Source organism: Suillus subaureus, assembly GCF_016647635.1.
Source record: "Suillus subaureus strain MN1 chromosome Unknown BJ212scaffold_18, whole genome shotgun sequence".
Classification (NCBI taxonomy): Eukaryota; Fungi; Basidiomycota; class Agaricomycetes; order Boletales; family Suillaceae; genus Suillus; species Suillus subaureus.
The window spans coordinates 65524-80727 of NW_024538574.1; the positions used below are offsets into that span (position 1 = coordinate 65524).

General features: G+C 48.5%; 8 protein-coding genes across 8 annotated transcripts; 4 read left to right on the forward strand and 4 right to left on the reverse strand.

Moving 5' to 3' along the window:
• The first annotated feature begins 75 nt into the window (after positions 1-75).
• Positions 76-2596, forward strand: BJ212DRAFT_1356914 (uncharacterized protein). Its single transcript, XM_041335729.1, has 10 exons — positions 76-220; positions 279-393; positions 446-555; positions 602-1017; positions 1075-1180; positions 1235-1376; positions 1431-1632; positions 1680-1808; positions 1864-1952; positions 2009-2596. The coding sequence occupies exons 1-10, from the start codon at positions 122-124 to the stop codon at positions 2380-2382; spliced, it is 1782 nt and encodes a 593-aa protein (XP_041192423.1). The 5' UTR covers positions 76-121; the 3' UTR covers positions 2383-2596.
• Positions 2597-2659: 63 nt separating this feature from the next.
• Positions 2660-5755, forward strand: BJ212DRAFT_221669 (uncharacterized protein). The gene is made up of 2 exons (XM_041342685.1): positions 2660-3884; positions 3935-5755. Exons 1-2 carry the CDS (start codon positions 2867-2869, stop codon positions 5329-5331), a joined length of 2415 nt encoding a protein of 804 aa, XP_041192424.1. The 5' UTR covers positions 2660-2866; the 3' UTR covers positions 5332-5755.
• Positions 5733-6374, reverse strand: BJ212DRAFT_1300005 (histone-fold-containing protein; the record flags this gene model as incomplete). The annotated part of the gene is made up of 3 exons (XM_041332951.1): positions 5733-5829; positions 5878-6014; positions 6264-6374. 3 exons carry the CDS (start codon positions 6372-6374, stop codon positions 5733-5735), a joined length of 345 nt encoding a protein of 114 aa, XP_041192425.1.
• Positions 6375-6604: 230 nt separating this feature from the next.
• Positions 6605-8263, forward strand: BJ212DRAFT_1356927 (uncharacterized protein). The gene is made up of 8 exons (XM_041335730.1): positions 6605-6687; positions 6743-6806; positions 6838-6865; positions 6917-7116; positions 7170-7445; positions 7500-7630; positions 7682-7898; positions 7951-8263. The coding sequence occupies exons 1-8, from the start codon at positions 6632-6634 to the stop codon at positions 8179-8181; spliced, it is 1203 nt and encodes a 400-aa protein (XP_041192426.1). The 5' UTR covers positions 6605-6631; the 3' UTR covers positions 8182-8263.
• A 104-nt stretch (positions 8264-8367) lies between these two features.
• BJ212DRAFT_1273033 (TLC domain-containing protein) lies at positions 8368-10137 on the reverse strand (the record flags this gene model as incomplete). The annotated part of the gene is made up of 11 exons (XM_041331060.1): positions 8368-8458; positions 8508-8657; positions 8708-8773; positions 8819-8895; positions 8949-9027; positions 9079-9241; positions 9289-9343; positions 9394-9743; positions 9793-9917; positions 9970-10014; positions 10064-10137. 11 exons carry the CDS (start codon positions 10135-10137, stop codon positions 8368-8370), a joined length of 1275 nt encoding a protein of 424 aa, XP_041192427.1.
• Positions 10138-10298: 161 nt separating this feature from the next.
• Positions 10299-12119, forward strand: BJ212DRAFT_1272683 (ribonuclease H-like protein; the record flags this gene model as incomplete). The annotated part of the gene is made up of 6 exons (XM_041331027.1): positions 10299-10625; positions 10679-10882; positions 10931-11282; positions 11331-11630; positions 11694-11928; positions 11981-12119. 6 exons carry the CDS (start codon positions 10299-10301, stop codon positions 12117-12119), a joined length of 1557 nt encoding a protein of 518 aa, XP_041192428.1.
• A 5-nt stretch (positions 12120-12124) lies between these two features.
• On the reverse strand, positions 12125-13248 carry BJ212DRAFT_222121 (Adaptor protein complex sigma subunit). Its single transcript, XM_041342687.1, has 8 exons — positions 13091-13248; positions 12911-13030; positions 12726-12856; positions 12648-12664; positions 12564-12591; positions 12447-12512; positions 12320-12392; positions 12125-12229 (listed from the first exon to the last, which is right to left on the reverse strand). Exons 1-8 carry the CDS (start codon positions 13122-13124, stop codon positions 12183-12185), a joined length of 516 nt encoding a protein of 171 aa, XP_041192429.1. The 5' UTR covers positions 13125-13248; the 3' UTR covers positions 12125-12182.
• Positions 13144-14811, reverse strand: BJ212DRAFT_1356950 (60Kd inner membrane protein-domain-containing protein). Its single transcript, XM_041335731.1, has 5 exons — positions 14428-14811; positions 14215-14376; positions 13751-14167; positions 13535-13699; positions 13144-13349 (listed from the first exon to the last, which is right to left on the reverse strand). Exons 1-4 carry the CDS (start codon positions 14662-14664, stop codon positions 13559-13561), a joined length of 957 nt encoding a protein of 318 aa, XP_041192430.1. The 5' UTR covers positions 14665-14811; the 3' UTR covers positions 13144-13349; positions 13535-13558.
• Between the last annotated feature and the right edge of the window lie 393 nt (positions 14812-15204).

Here is a 15204-nt window from a genome sequence, read left to right on the forward strand (position 1 = left end):
TGCAGAAAGAGTAAATGTGTAGGGTGAACAAGTTGAGAAGTTAGAACTAAGAAGATATAACAACCCTGGCAAACGTGCATCACGTGGGCGTTTGTTTCTTTGTACAACATTTTCATGAGTCATGGCGCCACGACGTAAATGTCCTTTCTGTGGGTCAAAGCAATGGCACAAGGACTCTTCGAGCGGCCTTGTCGCCTGCAGCGAAGGGCATGTCATACAGGTGTGTTCGATTTCTTATCGTTTGGCACGAGTGCCCCACGAGTTAACACATCCGACAGAACTTCAGAAATGAATCAGGCGAAACACAGGATCTAGGTAATTACACCATGAGGAAGCGCACTCTCAAGTCGGGTCATAAGAAGGGGGTAAGGCAGAGCCGAGCCGATCCTAAGCGTGAGTGATTCAAAGATCCTTGCAATGGGAACGTTTAGCCAATCAACAATAGTCTATCACGGCGAACGCGCACGCTTTCACTATTATCAATGCTTGCAGCTAGTGCTACGGAAGCAGATCGCAGCATTGATTGCACTTTGGGATCTACCTCCCGAGTTTGAAGTTGGTTCCCACCAATCGTTTGGAGGCTGTCACTTCATTGACTCAGACTGTTTGCAGAGATACGTGGGCGTTGCATTTGACTCTTCTGCCGAGACCACCCCCCGCGGAACCTTACCACCACATGCGGGAGCAGAAGGGTAGTAACCCCGACGCTGGTGACACAAAACCGTTATTAGACAACCTTGAAGAGTCTAGGTCCGATGACGAGGATGGTGATGGCCCTCAGTCGTCCTCTTCTAGCAGTGAAGAGGAAGACCCGGAGCTTGTAGAGCTTCTGCGTGAAAATTCCGAATTAAGTTCCTCTGACGAGGACAAGGAAAAGGACCATGCTTCCCAAAAGCATGGGGTCCAGTCAAGTTACCGATTTGTCGGTACATATGACCGCCCTGTCAACTGTATCGTTGTTCTTGTGGTTACATGTTGGACCATGCGTTTACCTGTGATGTACAAGGATTTTATTGAGTAAGTCTTGGCTTGTATACCCTTTTGTTTTGCAATTGAATTGACCCATACGATTAGCGTTATTGAATCTTACGAACTCCCTTATTTGGATTTCCTTCGCCTCCTCCCGTCCGATATGACTTGTCATTTGACGAAGCACGCTGTTCGCGCGCTCTCTCCTCATGTAATTACAATCACGTTTTCTACGCAACCGAACTGATCGCAAGAACGTTTACAGTTTCCCCCAAGCACGCTTTACATCCACCGCCTCGCCTCTCGCTTGGCAAAGCTTATGTACGCGAATTATGGCGTGTTCATACCAGAGCTCAACGCGTCGCCCGTCTTATGGCGAGTTGTGCAGCAATGTTTGGGCGGCACTCGTATGTTCCCCCGAAGTTATGAATTATGCTTGTAATGCGTACTCATATCCCCAGCCATATTGTACAGGCTCGCAAAGAGGCTCGGTCGTATCCTGTCGCTGCCGTTAATACTCCACCACAGCTTGTCACCTGTATCACGTTGCACACCGGGCGATCCCGAAATGCACCTTTATGACAACGTTCCGCCGGAGCTAGCGCTAGTGGCCACAGCAATAGTTGTGCTGAAACTTGTGTATGGCCTTGACGGGAAACCGAGGTAACTGTTTCGCTTTGGTGAGACACAACGGAATTGACACAGCTCAGGCTCCCACGTGATGTAGAGGATCCCGCATCCGCCTTTCCAGACGTTCATGGTTACCTGTCGGCATTCAGGGGAATGGGTGAAGCGGATACCCGGCATAATGAAAAGCGATTTAGCTCCAGGATTCCTATGTGAGGAAGCAGGCACCAAGGTGTCGTCACGGGCTAACTAACTAGAGGGCGTCAGGTCAACCGGCGATATGGATCTTGCGACTATAGACGAATTCCTCGACTTTTGCGAACGGGTGTTGGTGAAATCGCAAAGGGGTAAATCAGGTTAGGCATTTTCCTTCGCCGAAATGCGTGGTTGTTGATCATATGACGCTGAATAGATCAACAAATCCTGGACAGTTATTTTCCACTGTCAACTGAAAGTAGAGGTACTCGATTGGAAGCAATGGTCCCTCACAGCATCGTTCAAGGACTCTCAGCCACAAAAATCAACGTAGGCGAGACGGCCGTTCTTCAACCCGGAGAATCATACACTATCTATCATTCTCGCGATGTCCTGGGAAACCTCCCAGAGGAGCAGGCGCTCATCATCACGAGATCAGCCAAATGGGTTGGCGTCAGTGATGATTACTTGTGCGGGGTAGTTGAACGCTTTGAGCGGCGACTCCGGCGATGGTATTACAAGGAGCGAAGACGAGAGAAGGAAGAGCAAGAGTCAGAAGGAGAGGGGCTGTCCGATGGTACGGAGGATTGAGTTGGCCGATGAGCCGTCTCCAAAAATAGTGGGCGTCACTGATACGTGATCAGGTTTGCTTTAACTTGACGCATCGTGGCACCGACTATTCCAGCAGGCAGGGGTAATAATAACAATCTTCTGCGTGCAGGGTCGATTCACACGAACCCAAGGGAATTGTCAGGCACCTTTGATCTTCGTGCGAGCAAGTATATAAAGCCATGCATCTACCGAATCCTTGAACTTCCAGTGTCCACAGAAAATCGCACAGCATCCGTAGTTCACAAACCAGTGATTTCTCAAGTTCAAACTATAAGTAGCCGAGCTAACACAGAACCGGTGAGAGACGCCGTGAAACGTGCTAATTCGGATCCTTCCATCTGCAGCATTGAACCATTGAATCAATCATTAGCTTCCAGTCCCATTTGTAATGCTCTAAAGCGTTTCGAGTTAGCGTCGCCTTCTTTTGCATACCTCACTCTTTACATTTCCAACCACGACCAGCATGCGTCGCATGTCCTCTGTCTTCCTCGCGAGACGCGCTGACAAGCCTGACGCACCGTCGTCCAACGACAACGACCCTCTCCCACAGGAAGCTGCAAAACGGAAGGGTAGCTTGAGAATGTTCAACTCGCTATCTCGAAAAGTAGTCCCCCAACAGCTCTTTGCTAGTGGTTCCTCCTCCTCAGCATCCTCCGGCTCTGCAGAGCTGCGTACTCCTGACGACGAAGAGTTACCCCGCACACGCATGCTCGGCCAGAAGGGTAGCTGGAAATCTTGGTTAGGGGCAAAAAACCACAGAGATGAAGGAGATACGAAAGCAACTTGGTTGCCGCCTTTACCGACGGCAGGGATCGCACTACGTCCTCCACCGACACCAACATCGAACGAGACGGATGATGCGTCATCTGAATCTGAATCTGAAGCAGATCATCTTCAGGATCCTCCCACCCAGAGCTTTGCACAATCTATTACCCAGGCACGACATAGTATGAGAGTAATTATTCTCAACAGCTCTGCTGACGGTGATCGTCCTTCTTGCCCTCCTCTTTTGGATATTCCCCACAACACACCGTTCCCCCGCTCCTGTCTTCGTGTGGGACATGTTCGTTGCCGAGACACCCTGGAATCTAAGATGCACAAAGCAGTGCTCTTGAGCACGCTGGAGTCCCTTTCACCCTCAGAGGAACGCAGCCTAGCACCCCTTGGCAGTCGGCCCGTGACTCTTGTAAAAGAAGCACCGGTGCACGATCCCGATATTGACAGATGGCCGAAGGCACAGTTTTTAAGGAGCAATAGCGAAGGTCTCGGCAATTGGGTGGCTCGCCCTTGTTACGAAGATCGAGTTCTTGTCTGGACTCGCCAGGAACCTTCCGGTCAAATCGTCACCTCCTCTATCTCTGGGTCACAGTTTGGTGTCGCGGCTCTCGAATTTTCGGAGCCGTTACAAATATTGGCTGGCATTGATGATGGCTTCGATCCATCTGCAGAGCTTCAGCCTGAGTTGTCTCGACCTCCCTCTGGTAAGTTTTAGTAATTTACAGTTCGTGTCTTTAGTTCATCATTCTTCCAGGGGCTGCCGCAGTCGCATTGCCATCGACGGAAAAACTCAGCCCCTCCGTTGCCGTCGCAGACTTTGAATTCTCGCCCCTCACGCTTGCAGTTGACTCACCAGACGAATCTAAAAATGAAACTAGCAATCTGAAAGCAGAGCCTACCCCCGCACCCGCTGTCAAACGAGGTGTCAGGTTCGCGGAAGATGGCAAAGATGATCAAATTCCTTTGGGTTATGTCCTACGTATCAAGAAAAAGCGCGAGGAGAAAGCAAGGTTTCTTCGCGAAGAGCGTGAGAAGCGAGAATTAGAAGAGGGACGGCGCGCACAGGAAGACAGGCGCAAGCGGGAGGAAGAACGCCGGTTGTGGGAAGCACAAATGAGAGAGCAGGAAGAGGAGCGCCAGGCTCGTGAACTCCACAAGAAGAAAATAGAAGAAGCAAGACGAAAACAAAATTACGCCTCGGATTTGCAAGCTTCGCGGACCCGCCGAGAAGCCTCTAGAGCTGGTCATATCTCGTCATCCACCCTGGTTCGGGACATAGAACGTGACAGGTCTGCATCCCGTGACGCTCATCCGTCTGGGGTATCATCAACCCGCCAACGGACAACAGATCTCAGGGTTTCTTCTGCGAGCCTCTCACCTTACGATGGTTCTCCTGCCAGCTCGATGCCAGCTACCCCGGGGAGCCAGCATAGCTACTCAAGGCCTCCATCCGTCTACTCAACTCGCACCACATCATCAGACGATGCAAGAGGTCGGGATGGGCGATACATTAGCAAACGCACCTCTGTTGCATTTGACCCGTCAAAACAATTGTCGTTACCGTTGTCGAATCCTCGCGCGTCATTTCTACCATACAACCCTTGGGGTAACATGCCGGTCCCCCCTTTTTCCATTCCACCAGTCTCGCCACTTCCCGTCGCTCCCATGATGGCTATGCCATTCTATTCCTTGGACCCTTTACTTCCCCCTTCCCCTCCTTTTATGATGAACCAGTTTGGCATGACGAACCAGTTCGGAATGCAACCGTATCCAACCTACTCTTCCCATGGTCAAGTTCCCTCGTCTCCTCGACAAAACAGCTTTTCAAACCACAGCGCAGAAAGCGTCCGCCATACATATCGCGCTGCTCCTAATTCTCCCGTGCACGTTTCCAACCACCAGCGGCGTGCCAGCGATGAAACACGCGGACACTCAAGTAGCAGTAATGTCACAGCTGATCGGAAGTACGGAAGCCAAACAGACCTGCGGGACAAAAGGTCTCCTCAAGCTGCACACCCTTCCTGCAGCAGTGGCCTTCATCGTTCCCATCAGCCACCTGCATTAGTGCACGCCCACACCGCACCTGGAAGGTCTGTTTCGACGTCCCAAACCCGCTCAACGTCAAGTCGGCATCAAAGTGTATACCCATAGTACATGCAAGGACATTTAATCAGGAACTCTTAACACTGCATCCGGACCCTATTTCTGGTGTCACGCTCATTTACATTCACTCATGAATACCCATCTTACACATCGGAAATCATCACACACAGTTCTATTGTTTAGGCTCAATCGTACTCTTATGCCCACTATTCGAGCGCATGTATCATTATTAATCTTCTAGCATTCATTCTACGCGGCACTCCAAACATATGTTGTTGATATGCCCTTGGCCGTGTCCAACTTTATGTTTTCACTTTATCTAATTTCATGTACAATGCACATCGTTCTTAGTACTTAGTCATTGCTTGCCATTATAATGAGTGCGATACATAAACTTAAATGCCTTCATAGTCGACACAAATAACTGTATAAATATCCACAATCAACCCCTACCCCAAACCACCCCATGGCCCCCTTATTCTTCGAGCAAGTTGAATGTCGCGCTGCATGATTGTTACGCGTTTGGCGTGTATCGCGCACAAATTACTACACCGCTGTTAAGATAGACTTAAGAGACACAAGAGTAGGACGTACGCATCCTCAAACAAATGAACCAGGAACGCCTCAGTAGCTTCTTGTAAAGCCATGATTGCTGAGCTCTGCCACCTTAACCCAGCTTCCCCCCTCTCGTAGTTCGTGTCCGTCATCATATCCATCGCAATTTCACGTACCTGGAGCTCCCATTCAGCACAACGTACCTAGGCTGAGACACAACTAAACACATACCACGCGCGAGAAAGGAAGCCTGCGCAACAGTAGGTCTGTGCTCCGCTGATACTTTCGGATTTCGCGCAATGCGAGAGTACCGGGGCGATAACGACGCTTCTTCCGCGATTGTCCCTGTTCGTCCTCTGCGCCTGCGTTCGAGGCTGCAGGGGTGAGGTTAAGACGCGTGTGGACGCGACTGGACGCGTACGTACCTCGTATTTTGCCACCCCTTGCAGAAGCGGGGGCGGGTTTCTCCCTACCAGTGCTCTTACGCGCTGTTGGGTGTTTGGTCCGCTTGGAGGGTCCGGGTTCGTCTGAACCATCCTCTTGTGTGGCACCGGTCGGTCTCTTACGCTTCTGTACGGTTTGTGCCATTTAATTTAACTAGCAGCACGAAATGGAAAAGATGAGAAAGAGCAGGTCTTGGTTGGTTTATGAAGTGATAAGTGGCCAGGACTCGGAGCAGTGGAAGGTCGGCGGCGACAAACTCGAACATACTTTCCATTTATGGTAAACAACAACAATAATGATCATTGATCTAAGTGCCGTACGAGTTCAGGTTGTCTTTATTCTATCGATCATGGTTTCCCCAGTCATCACAGGGTATTATCGTTATACTGATATTTTCTTCGAATGGTACGATAGATCTAGTGGATAACAACTTGCTGACGGAAAATCGTTAATTGCACAGGCATCAAGCTTTACCAGAGGCAGATCGGAGTCCCTTGAGGGCATCGTTAGCACAAGATGCTTTTGTTCACCCGGATCATCCCCCTCCACAAAGAGGGCATCGATGGAGCCGAACTCTTCTTGGGTAATTGAAATCGCTGTATTGTGCAGAATCATATACCTTATCTCTACCTAGGGACGCTCCAGAACTTTGAGACGCGATTGCTCTTCTCCTCAGCCCAGGTGGAATACCTGAGATACTGGCTGCACGCCATGGGTCTCACTGAAAACCTCATATCTCTTCCTTACTCCGATTGTCTTCTAACCGAATCTAGCCTCCGTCACGTCTCACCTGTCACATTCAAGACCAAAGACGAACTCAAGGGTGCTCTCAAGGTATGTTGCGCCAAACACCCCAGCGCGTCGTTTCTGATTGCAGGAATCTCCAGCAAATAGAAAAGAATAACAAGCGTCTGAAAGGAGCAGATCCGATGTTGAAAACGCGCCGTGAGATTTTTGAACGCGTTCGCACTCTCTGGGCAGAGAAAGTCGGCGTTTGGTGTGCTCTGGACTTCGAAGCATGGGACAGGGACCACACCATGCTCACTGAGTTTGGATGGAGCTTTGTCCGGTGGATCGATGGCCAGCAAGTCGAAGAACAAGGACATCTCATCGTGAAGGAATATCGCCACTACACCAATACATTCGTCCAGAATAATCGCGAGGTAGGAAAGTCGAGACGTCACTGCTTGTAACTGACCCTAGCGCAAATGTTCTAGCACTTTTCATTCGGGGACAGTGAACTTGTCAATCGAGCTACTTTCAGAACCCGCATCCAAAATCTAGTGGCTGACCTGCAAAAGTATGGCCCACTTTTCTTGATCTTTCACGATAATAACCAGGACATCAAGTGAGAGGATGATTCAGAGTTCATGCGTCTGACCGCTAATACAATTGGCAGATACCTCAAATCTCCTGCCGTCAATGCAGACCTGCCCAACCTCAACTTCTTACTTCCTGATGCAAAGCCCGACAGTGGCGTCTTTGTATTAGACACGTCCGACTTATTCGCCGCACTGGAAGGCGAAGGAGGGCATAACAGACGTTCACTAGAGCGAGTATGCAGGCATCTGCAAGTCCCCACTTCATTCCTGCACAACGCAGGTAATGATGCGCATGTACGTTCGGAACTGTTTGATCCAAGACAAGGTTGACTAACAATATCTTCAGTACACTTTGCTGGCCATAAAGGAAATGGCCTCCGGCGACCCTCTAGATATGCAGAGGGAGAAGAGGTGGCCCAACCGAACAGGTAACACCGCTCATCCTACTGCTCCTCAGACCGGAGCTGGAGTGAAGGTCAAATTCGAGCCCTGGGAGGAAGATAGCGATTATTCGGACATGGAAGGTGTCGGACCTGTCATCGACAAAACTAAGCCTGAGGAACAGGTTGCAGCATGAAATTTGGGCTGGAGCGTCCGAGTGATGAAATTAAATCTCTTAGCTGGCGCACCACAATTGTACTTTCTGGAAATACAATTGTATCCATAATAGTACTCAAATGACATGATAGTAATGTGTGCTGTCCTAGAGACTCGCACAGATAGAGGCGTCCAAGAGGTCGTTATGTTAGCAGCAAGTCTCCAGCTAGTCATCCTTGGCGTCTTTTGTATCATCGTCATCGTCATCGTCATCGCCATCCTCGTCGTCAGATCGGACATCCGTAACCTTGACATCCCTCAATGATCTGTGATGTACAAAAATGAGCGACGAAAAGACATAGAGACCGGATGTATGACCTTATCACGATGCGCAAGATAAGATAGTACCAGAAAAGATTGAGCAGCTGGAGCAGGGAGATGGGAAAAGCTATTTGATATTTCATCCACCAAGTAAGCCAAGCGCCAGTTTTAGGGGCCCATACACGATTGCTCTCGCTGCATGCAACCGGTAAGATCAGGAATCCAGTAGGTAAAAGAACACGCACTCGATAAGATCGAACTCGAACCATATAGATCGGAGGATGACGAGGTTCAGCCAATGCCGGAAGTAACTGGAGAAGTTGGTTGCTGAAAATGAACGTGTAAAAAGTACTCACGTCCATGCGACAAGGAAAACTGCAAGGGAGCACACTTTGAGTCTGTGGAATCCCATGTAATTGAGCAACTTGGAGAACTGTCAATAGCATAGGTCAGATCGTGAAGAACGCGTTCAGACTGTAAACGAACAGCCAGAAAAGCATCCGGGATATCCATACTCATATAGATAGCATGTCCGATCAACGTCAGATTGGTGAGATAGCCCCATCTGTTCGCAATTAGACCGGTGGTCAAGATATTGTAATGCTTCGAAACATACCCGACTAGCCATAGGGTAACGAAGTGATGTGCGATGAGTTCGTTGTAGTCCTTGCGCGGTTTCTCGAGACCTAGGAACAGTACGATAAACTGTTGACACCAATAAGACGATTGCATGAGGAAGTAACGTTTAAGTTCGGGTTTCATCTGCCAGTGAGGGTAATCTGGAAAAAGGGTCAGACAAGAACATGCGTGCAAGAAGGTCGTGTACCAATCCAAAAGTATTCAGTGCGATACCACCATGTCGGAAGTTGACCCATGATGCGCTTGGGTCGAGTTTAGAAAATGTATGGTGCAAGATGATCGGTGAACTTACATAGCCCCAAGCACCCATAATAGCAAAGTACATGAGAGCATAGCCTTGTTCACCGAACCTGTCAAGTTTTCCGCGCTTCTTTATGCCAAAGTAGCGAGCGATAGGGTGACAAATGGCAGTAGTGACGAATTGGCGTACGAAGGAGTAGAAAACGATGTGGAATGCAAGAAAAGCCAGGTCCAAATAACCTTTACCATAGCGTGGATCGTCGGGAGAGGAATCAGGAATTCGGTAAGATATAAAAAGAAGAGGGGCGACTGGATTGGGGAGTCCCGGAGCAATGTATGGGGCCAATAATTCCCAATTGATATACAGTAAGACGGGTATCATAAGCAACTTGAAGGACGAGACTGTAAAGAGGGTTCATTCTGGAAATGAGGTAGACGAAAGAGGACCGACCTGGATTTACAACCCATCTAGCATTGAGAAGGTCTGCGACCAACCCTCCTTTCGGTTTGATCATGCTGAAGCTATCGCTGGAGACGGGAGATTCACAAGACTCTGGTGTATTGGACCCTAAAGGTCTATCGAGTGATGTTTAAGACAGAGAGGGTGACAGATAGAATGAAGACTCACGTTTGGACCATGAAGGGGCCTGTTAGATGATGACCTTTGTCAGTCCTGGATAAATGTGAGTATGATACGATTTGAACAGTTGAAACATATCTACTCTATACGATGCAAAGAGGAAGCTCGAGGGCGTCTTTTGAGAAGTTTCTCATTGAGAGAGCCGTGCGTAGACATGTCTATCTCTAAATATACTATGAGACCCGTGTATCGTTTGACTTGACCAAGAGACTGAATATACCCACTCAAAGTCCGAAATGAAACAAAGTCCTTGATTATGTCATCCACGTCGATAAAGTCAAGTCTTCTTGCTTGGTCTCTGCTCATATACATAGACTATGTTTTCATCTTTGGCTCTTTTTCACTCATTGCCGTGTCCAGAGAGAAATAATTGTAATCGTCTATCATGTATATTCTCTCATAGCCTAGATCTACCTTCTCATCATTCGCTGAACATCACCGTACAGAAAGCTCAGCCCCTCCTACAGACGTCATCTGCCGACGTCGTACCTCATGCCGCAGTGCCCTCAAAGCGACCCTTTCATAACATAGCACAGGGTCCGTCATCCAGTAGCAATGTGGCCCCAAGCGGTCCCCCAACACAACGTCTCAGAGTCGGCACTGCACAGAAGCCAGTTGCCGTCTCTGCCGCTTCGCATACTAGTGTACGCACGCACCGGTGATTTTAACACTGAAGTTCATTGATCGTGCTACATAGACCGGCGTACCGATTATTAGAATTAATGCTGCACAATCTCAAGTCGCCCTCCCAGTTCGTCAAGCAATGCTGAAGACACTGTATGAGCACTTTGTCGTCCTTTACGACACTATACTGCCCTTAAACCCGACCCTTGCCTCTGAGCATGCCCTTCGTCAAGAGGAACAAGTCTATACCAAGTCCACTAAGTTGACATATCGCAACGTGCGCCCCATTCGTTGCCAGTTCGCACTTCTTGAAATTGTCATTTAGGCTGTCATAAATTCAATAGCAGCTTTGAAGCGACGTCCAATACCTGCGTCTATATCACATCCTTCTGTTGGAACTGAGGAAGATTTAGCGACTCGCGCAGAATCCAGGAAAAAATTAAATGACCTCCAGGTAACTCGACTCCTTCTCAAACCAATCGTCATGTCTTTGGCGGCCATGCAAACGTGGGGCTTTATTACCGAAGTGCCTGAAGGGCTTGGAGGCGATCAGCCGGGTGCTGAAGGCAAAATCACTCAATGCGAACGGTGTACCCAGTCATACATGGTCAAAAACAATCCCATAGCAGAAGAATGTCAATATCACTGGGGAAGGCTCTTCACGCACAAAGTCAATGGTAATCAAATTTTATAACGCAGCAATCATTCTTTGACCCTCTTTGAAGGCGAGCGTATGCGTTCCTATTCTTGCTGCCAGAAGCCAGCGGAGGAAGGCGGGTGTACCAGAGGCCACCATGTCTTTTACGAGTCTAAAGCAGAAGATTTGCACTCACGTCATGCATTCTCATTTACACGCCCATCAGTCGCTGATACGGAGACGGATACAGCCTTAGATGTCGTGGCCTTAGACTGCGAGATGATTTACACAACTGGAGGTCTGCGCGTCGCCCGTGTTTCGGTTGTCGATGGTTCCGGGAAACAAGTTTTCGATGAGCTAGTAAGAATGGATGACGGGGTTGAAGTCAGTGTCAGCTGTTCCCCCCTTTTCAGTCCTTGCGATCGTGAAACTGACCATGTTTCTTACAGAGACTATAACACACGATTCTCAGGCGTTACCCAGGAAGAGCATGCGCAGGCTATGCTCTCATTATCTTCTATACGCAAGTCCCTTGACGCATTCATTAACCGCGATACCATCGTCATCGGTCACGCCCTTCACAACGATCTTAACACACTTCGGATAATCCACCACCAATGTGTCGATACAGCTATTATCTTCCCTCATCGCGCAGGTCCTCCATATCGACGTTCTTTGAGGGATTTGTACGTCATTCCTCATCGGACTCTATGCCACTTATTCACGAAATTATATCAGGGCGAAAGAACACCTCGGTCTCACAATCCAGGCTGGTGGAGGAACAAGCGGTCATTCTTCAGTGGAGGACTCTATAGCAACACTTGATCTTGTGAGGTGGTATATCCTGAACAAGCTAAAACCGACTGGAAAGATATAGATACTGTCACTGCCGCTACCGCTACCTCTGGGTATTATCCACGCATACGTCTCAGGACATCCGCTATCCATAAACTATCCGTGTCATGCCTTTCAGTGCAACAATTGAATCTAAAGCGGTTGAGGTAACTTTCAGCGGATCAACGGGCCTTGAAATGCTATAGATACAGCCAATACCACAAGAAAGAAAATGAGTCTAACCGCGTACAGCTCCCAAACGACCTATGATGTCCTCGGAGGACTCTTGCTCTTCAACGCTATCTGATTGTGTGACCTGTGATGTGGATTTGTTCAATTTGTCCCAACATTGTAGCAACGAAGAACTAACCACGCGCAGCACCGACTTCTTGGAAGATTCCTGCATCTCTCCTGCGATTACGAGCTCGTCCAGGATCTGCCGAGTGATATGAGAAGAATATATGGTCAATAAAAGCTGACAACGCACCGCATACGCTTTCTGGAAATTGAAGATGCTGATACAAATCAGTGAACACAAGGTCTCGCATACTACGATACTTTCAAAACGTACAGGTCCAGCTCGCATACCTAGATAATACCCGTTCCATAAGTACGTTGTCTTAGAACAGCGCGAATCAATTAAACGTACATTTCCAAAATACCGGTCCAAAACCTCGACGTAACGGTGAATAATCTCCAGCGTGATGAGCTCGTTATCCCCTGAGGCAATCCCACAAACGAAGAACAATGATGCATATCGGCGGTATACGACCTTGGTGTCTGCGTCATCAATGTCAAATCCCCATTTTCAGGCATGCTACACAGAGAACTCGCCCTTGTATTCCAGGAAATTACACATTCGCGTGCGCCGAGCCAGGACGAGCTGAGTAACATCCTTTACGATCTTGGCTTTTTGCTTGGGCGGCATGGTGGAGAACCATTTTGCAAGGCGTACTTTGCCTGGTTATCTGATAAGTCAATAACACTTTGATGGGTTGGAGGAAGGTGACAGGCCTTGTCGTGATACTAGCAGGATGTAGTTGATCATGAATGAAGTGCTTCCTTGTGGCTGTGTCTTATTACATGGTGCAACAATACATGTATTTCACGAGCATTCAATATTCCATATCCTAGTACAACCTTAGTACTGGTTTCTGGTGGTATTCTCTAAGCAGGTGAGATGACAATGACTCTCGCATTCTCGACTGCAGCCGTTATAAGCCCACGAGCCACCCAAATCTATCATCTAGTACGGATCGAATTGATTTCGGGTCTGCAAAGGCAGATTTCATTAGCTTCCCAAGTGCATGAAGAAGAGAATTGAGGGCGGTCATATTAGATCAAGAAACATTCATAGGAGCCACCGACCGCTTCCTTGGAAGGGTTACGTGGTGGTTCCTCAAACCACGTTTATAGTCATCCCGCCCAATCATGATGAATTGAAACAGTCCTACTCACCAATATCCACACAGCACGTCATCGTTATTGCTTGGCTGCTGGTGTCTTTTTAGAAAGTGCTGGAGCTAGCGCTAGCTTCCGCTTTCTCCGCAGTTCCCAATAGTCCATGATCCATGTTTGCACCAACCCAAAAGTAGCTGAGGTGACCCAGTAAAGAACGACACCCTGAATGATGGGGTTAAGCCGATATGCAAAACAGGCCAGAGACATGCTTACCCCTGGCACCATGGTCGCGACAACAATACGACCAACAGAGATCAATCTCAGAGCAGACTTAATGATCTTTTGAGGTTCAATCACAGTCTCCCCTCGAGCGACACGATCCTCTTTCCACTTCTGAACCTTTTCCTGACGCTCGCGCTGCGCGTCAGTTATGAACCAGCGTGAACTTTCGACATTGGCTAGAGTGATAAGACCGAGTGCAATAGGTAGGGTAGCTGTAGGGTCTGCATGCGCCAGTGTGGAAAGCGTCAAGAACGACTCGGAGTCAAACGGAGTGGGTGCTTGTGATAACCGGTTGAGCACTATCGAAAACCCCATGAACAACGGAACCTGTGTGATTATAGGTATTGCCATTGTGAATCCAGGAGTACAGCGATACTCTGAAAAAAGTTGTTGTCGACGCGTGGTCAACTGTGGAGGGTGTTAGACTGGGATGAGAGAAACACCCGACGACTCACAAGTTGCTTGACACGTTTGCCATGAGCTGCTTGTATCTGTTCCTTCGTACCGCGAACGCCAGCTTTCTGCATTTCAACGAGAACTAGTTTTGATACACCAGGTTTTAAGGAGTTAATTATGGGCATGACCTCTTCCTCCGCACGTCGCTGTCTCTGCTTTGCCTAAGAGGAGAAAGTTATTTGACGACACCCAGCTCAGCAAGAAAGACACACCCATATTGAAAATGGCACGGTCCAGATGAGACGCGAAACGACCGTGCAGATTATAATAGTCGTAGAATACGGAGGGAAGGACGATGGTAGAGGCAGAGCGGTGGCTAGATCCAGAAACCCATTTGTAAATGTCTCGATGCTAGCAAACCTTCGTCTTTGGAAGCCACGAGGTTGAACTTTCCCGCATGGTTGGTGAAGTACGTTGACTGCTCGTCGTGCAGAGCAGTGAGCGAGCATGAACGAGCATGAACGAAGTTAATTCGGAACAAGCTGGTGATGGCAAAGTCAATTTAAATAACGGTCAATAGGAAACGAATTCAGACTTTTCACTTGCGCTCCCTTTATGTCGCTGCGCGCTAGGCCTTCAAGTTATAATTTGTCTATCATCCAAAACTCAACACAGCTATTCTAGTTATAACACTCTCGAGTTCCATAAGTCACTGCGCTTTAGTATCAGATATCATGCACATCGCCGACTCAAATCCTCAGTCAGTCAATCAGGGCCATGCTTATGGCTGCTGCATTTCTTTTTTGAGTGGCATGAAGTGCTAGCAACAAGTATTCTCCCTCTGGTGCTATTGGGAATCCAGGCGAATGTTTGGCAGATATCTGATCGCAGTGAATACAACTTCACGAACCAATGACACCCGTGCGGCAGCATCGATAGGTGAAACCCAGATATACACAACAGACTTTATGTGGCCAAATTGACCAGCAGGTAGGCTTCCGGCTTCAAATTAAAAAGCTTTGCGGTGAACGCGGCTCAGTTTCTCCAAT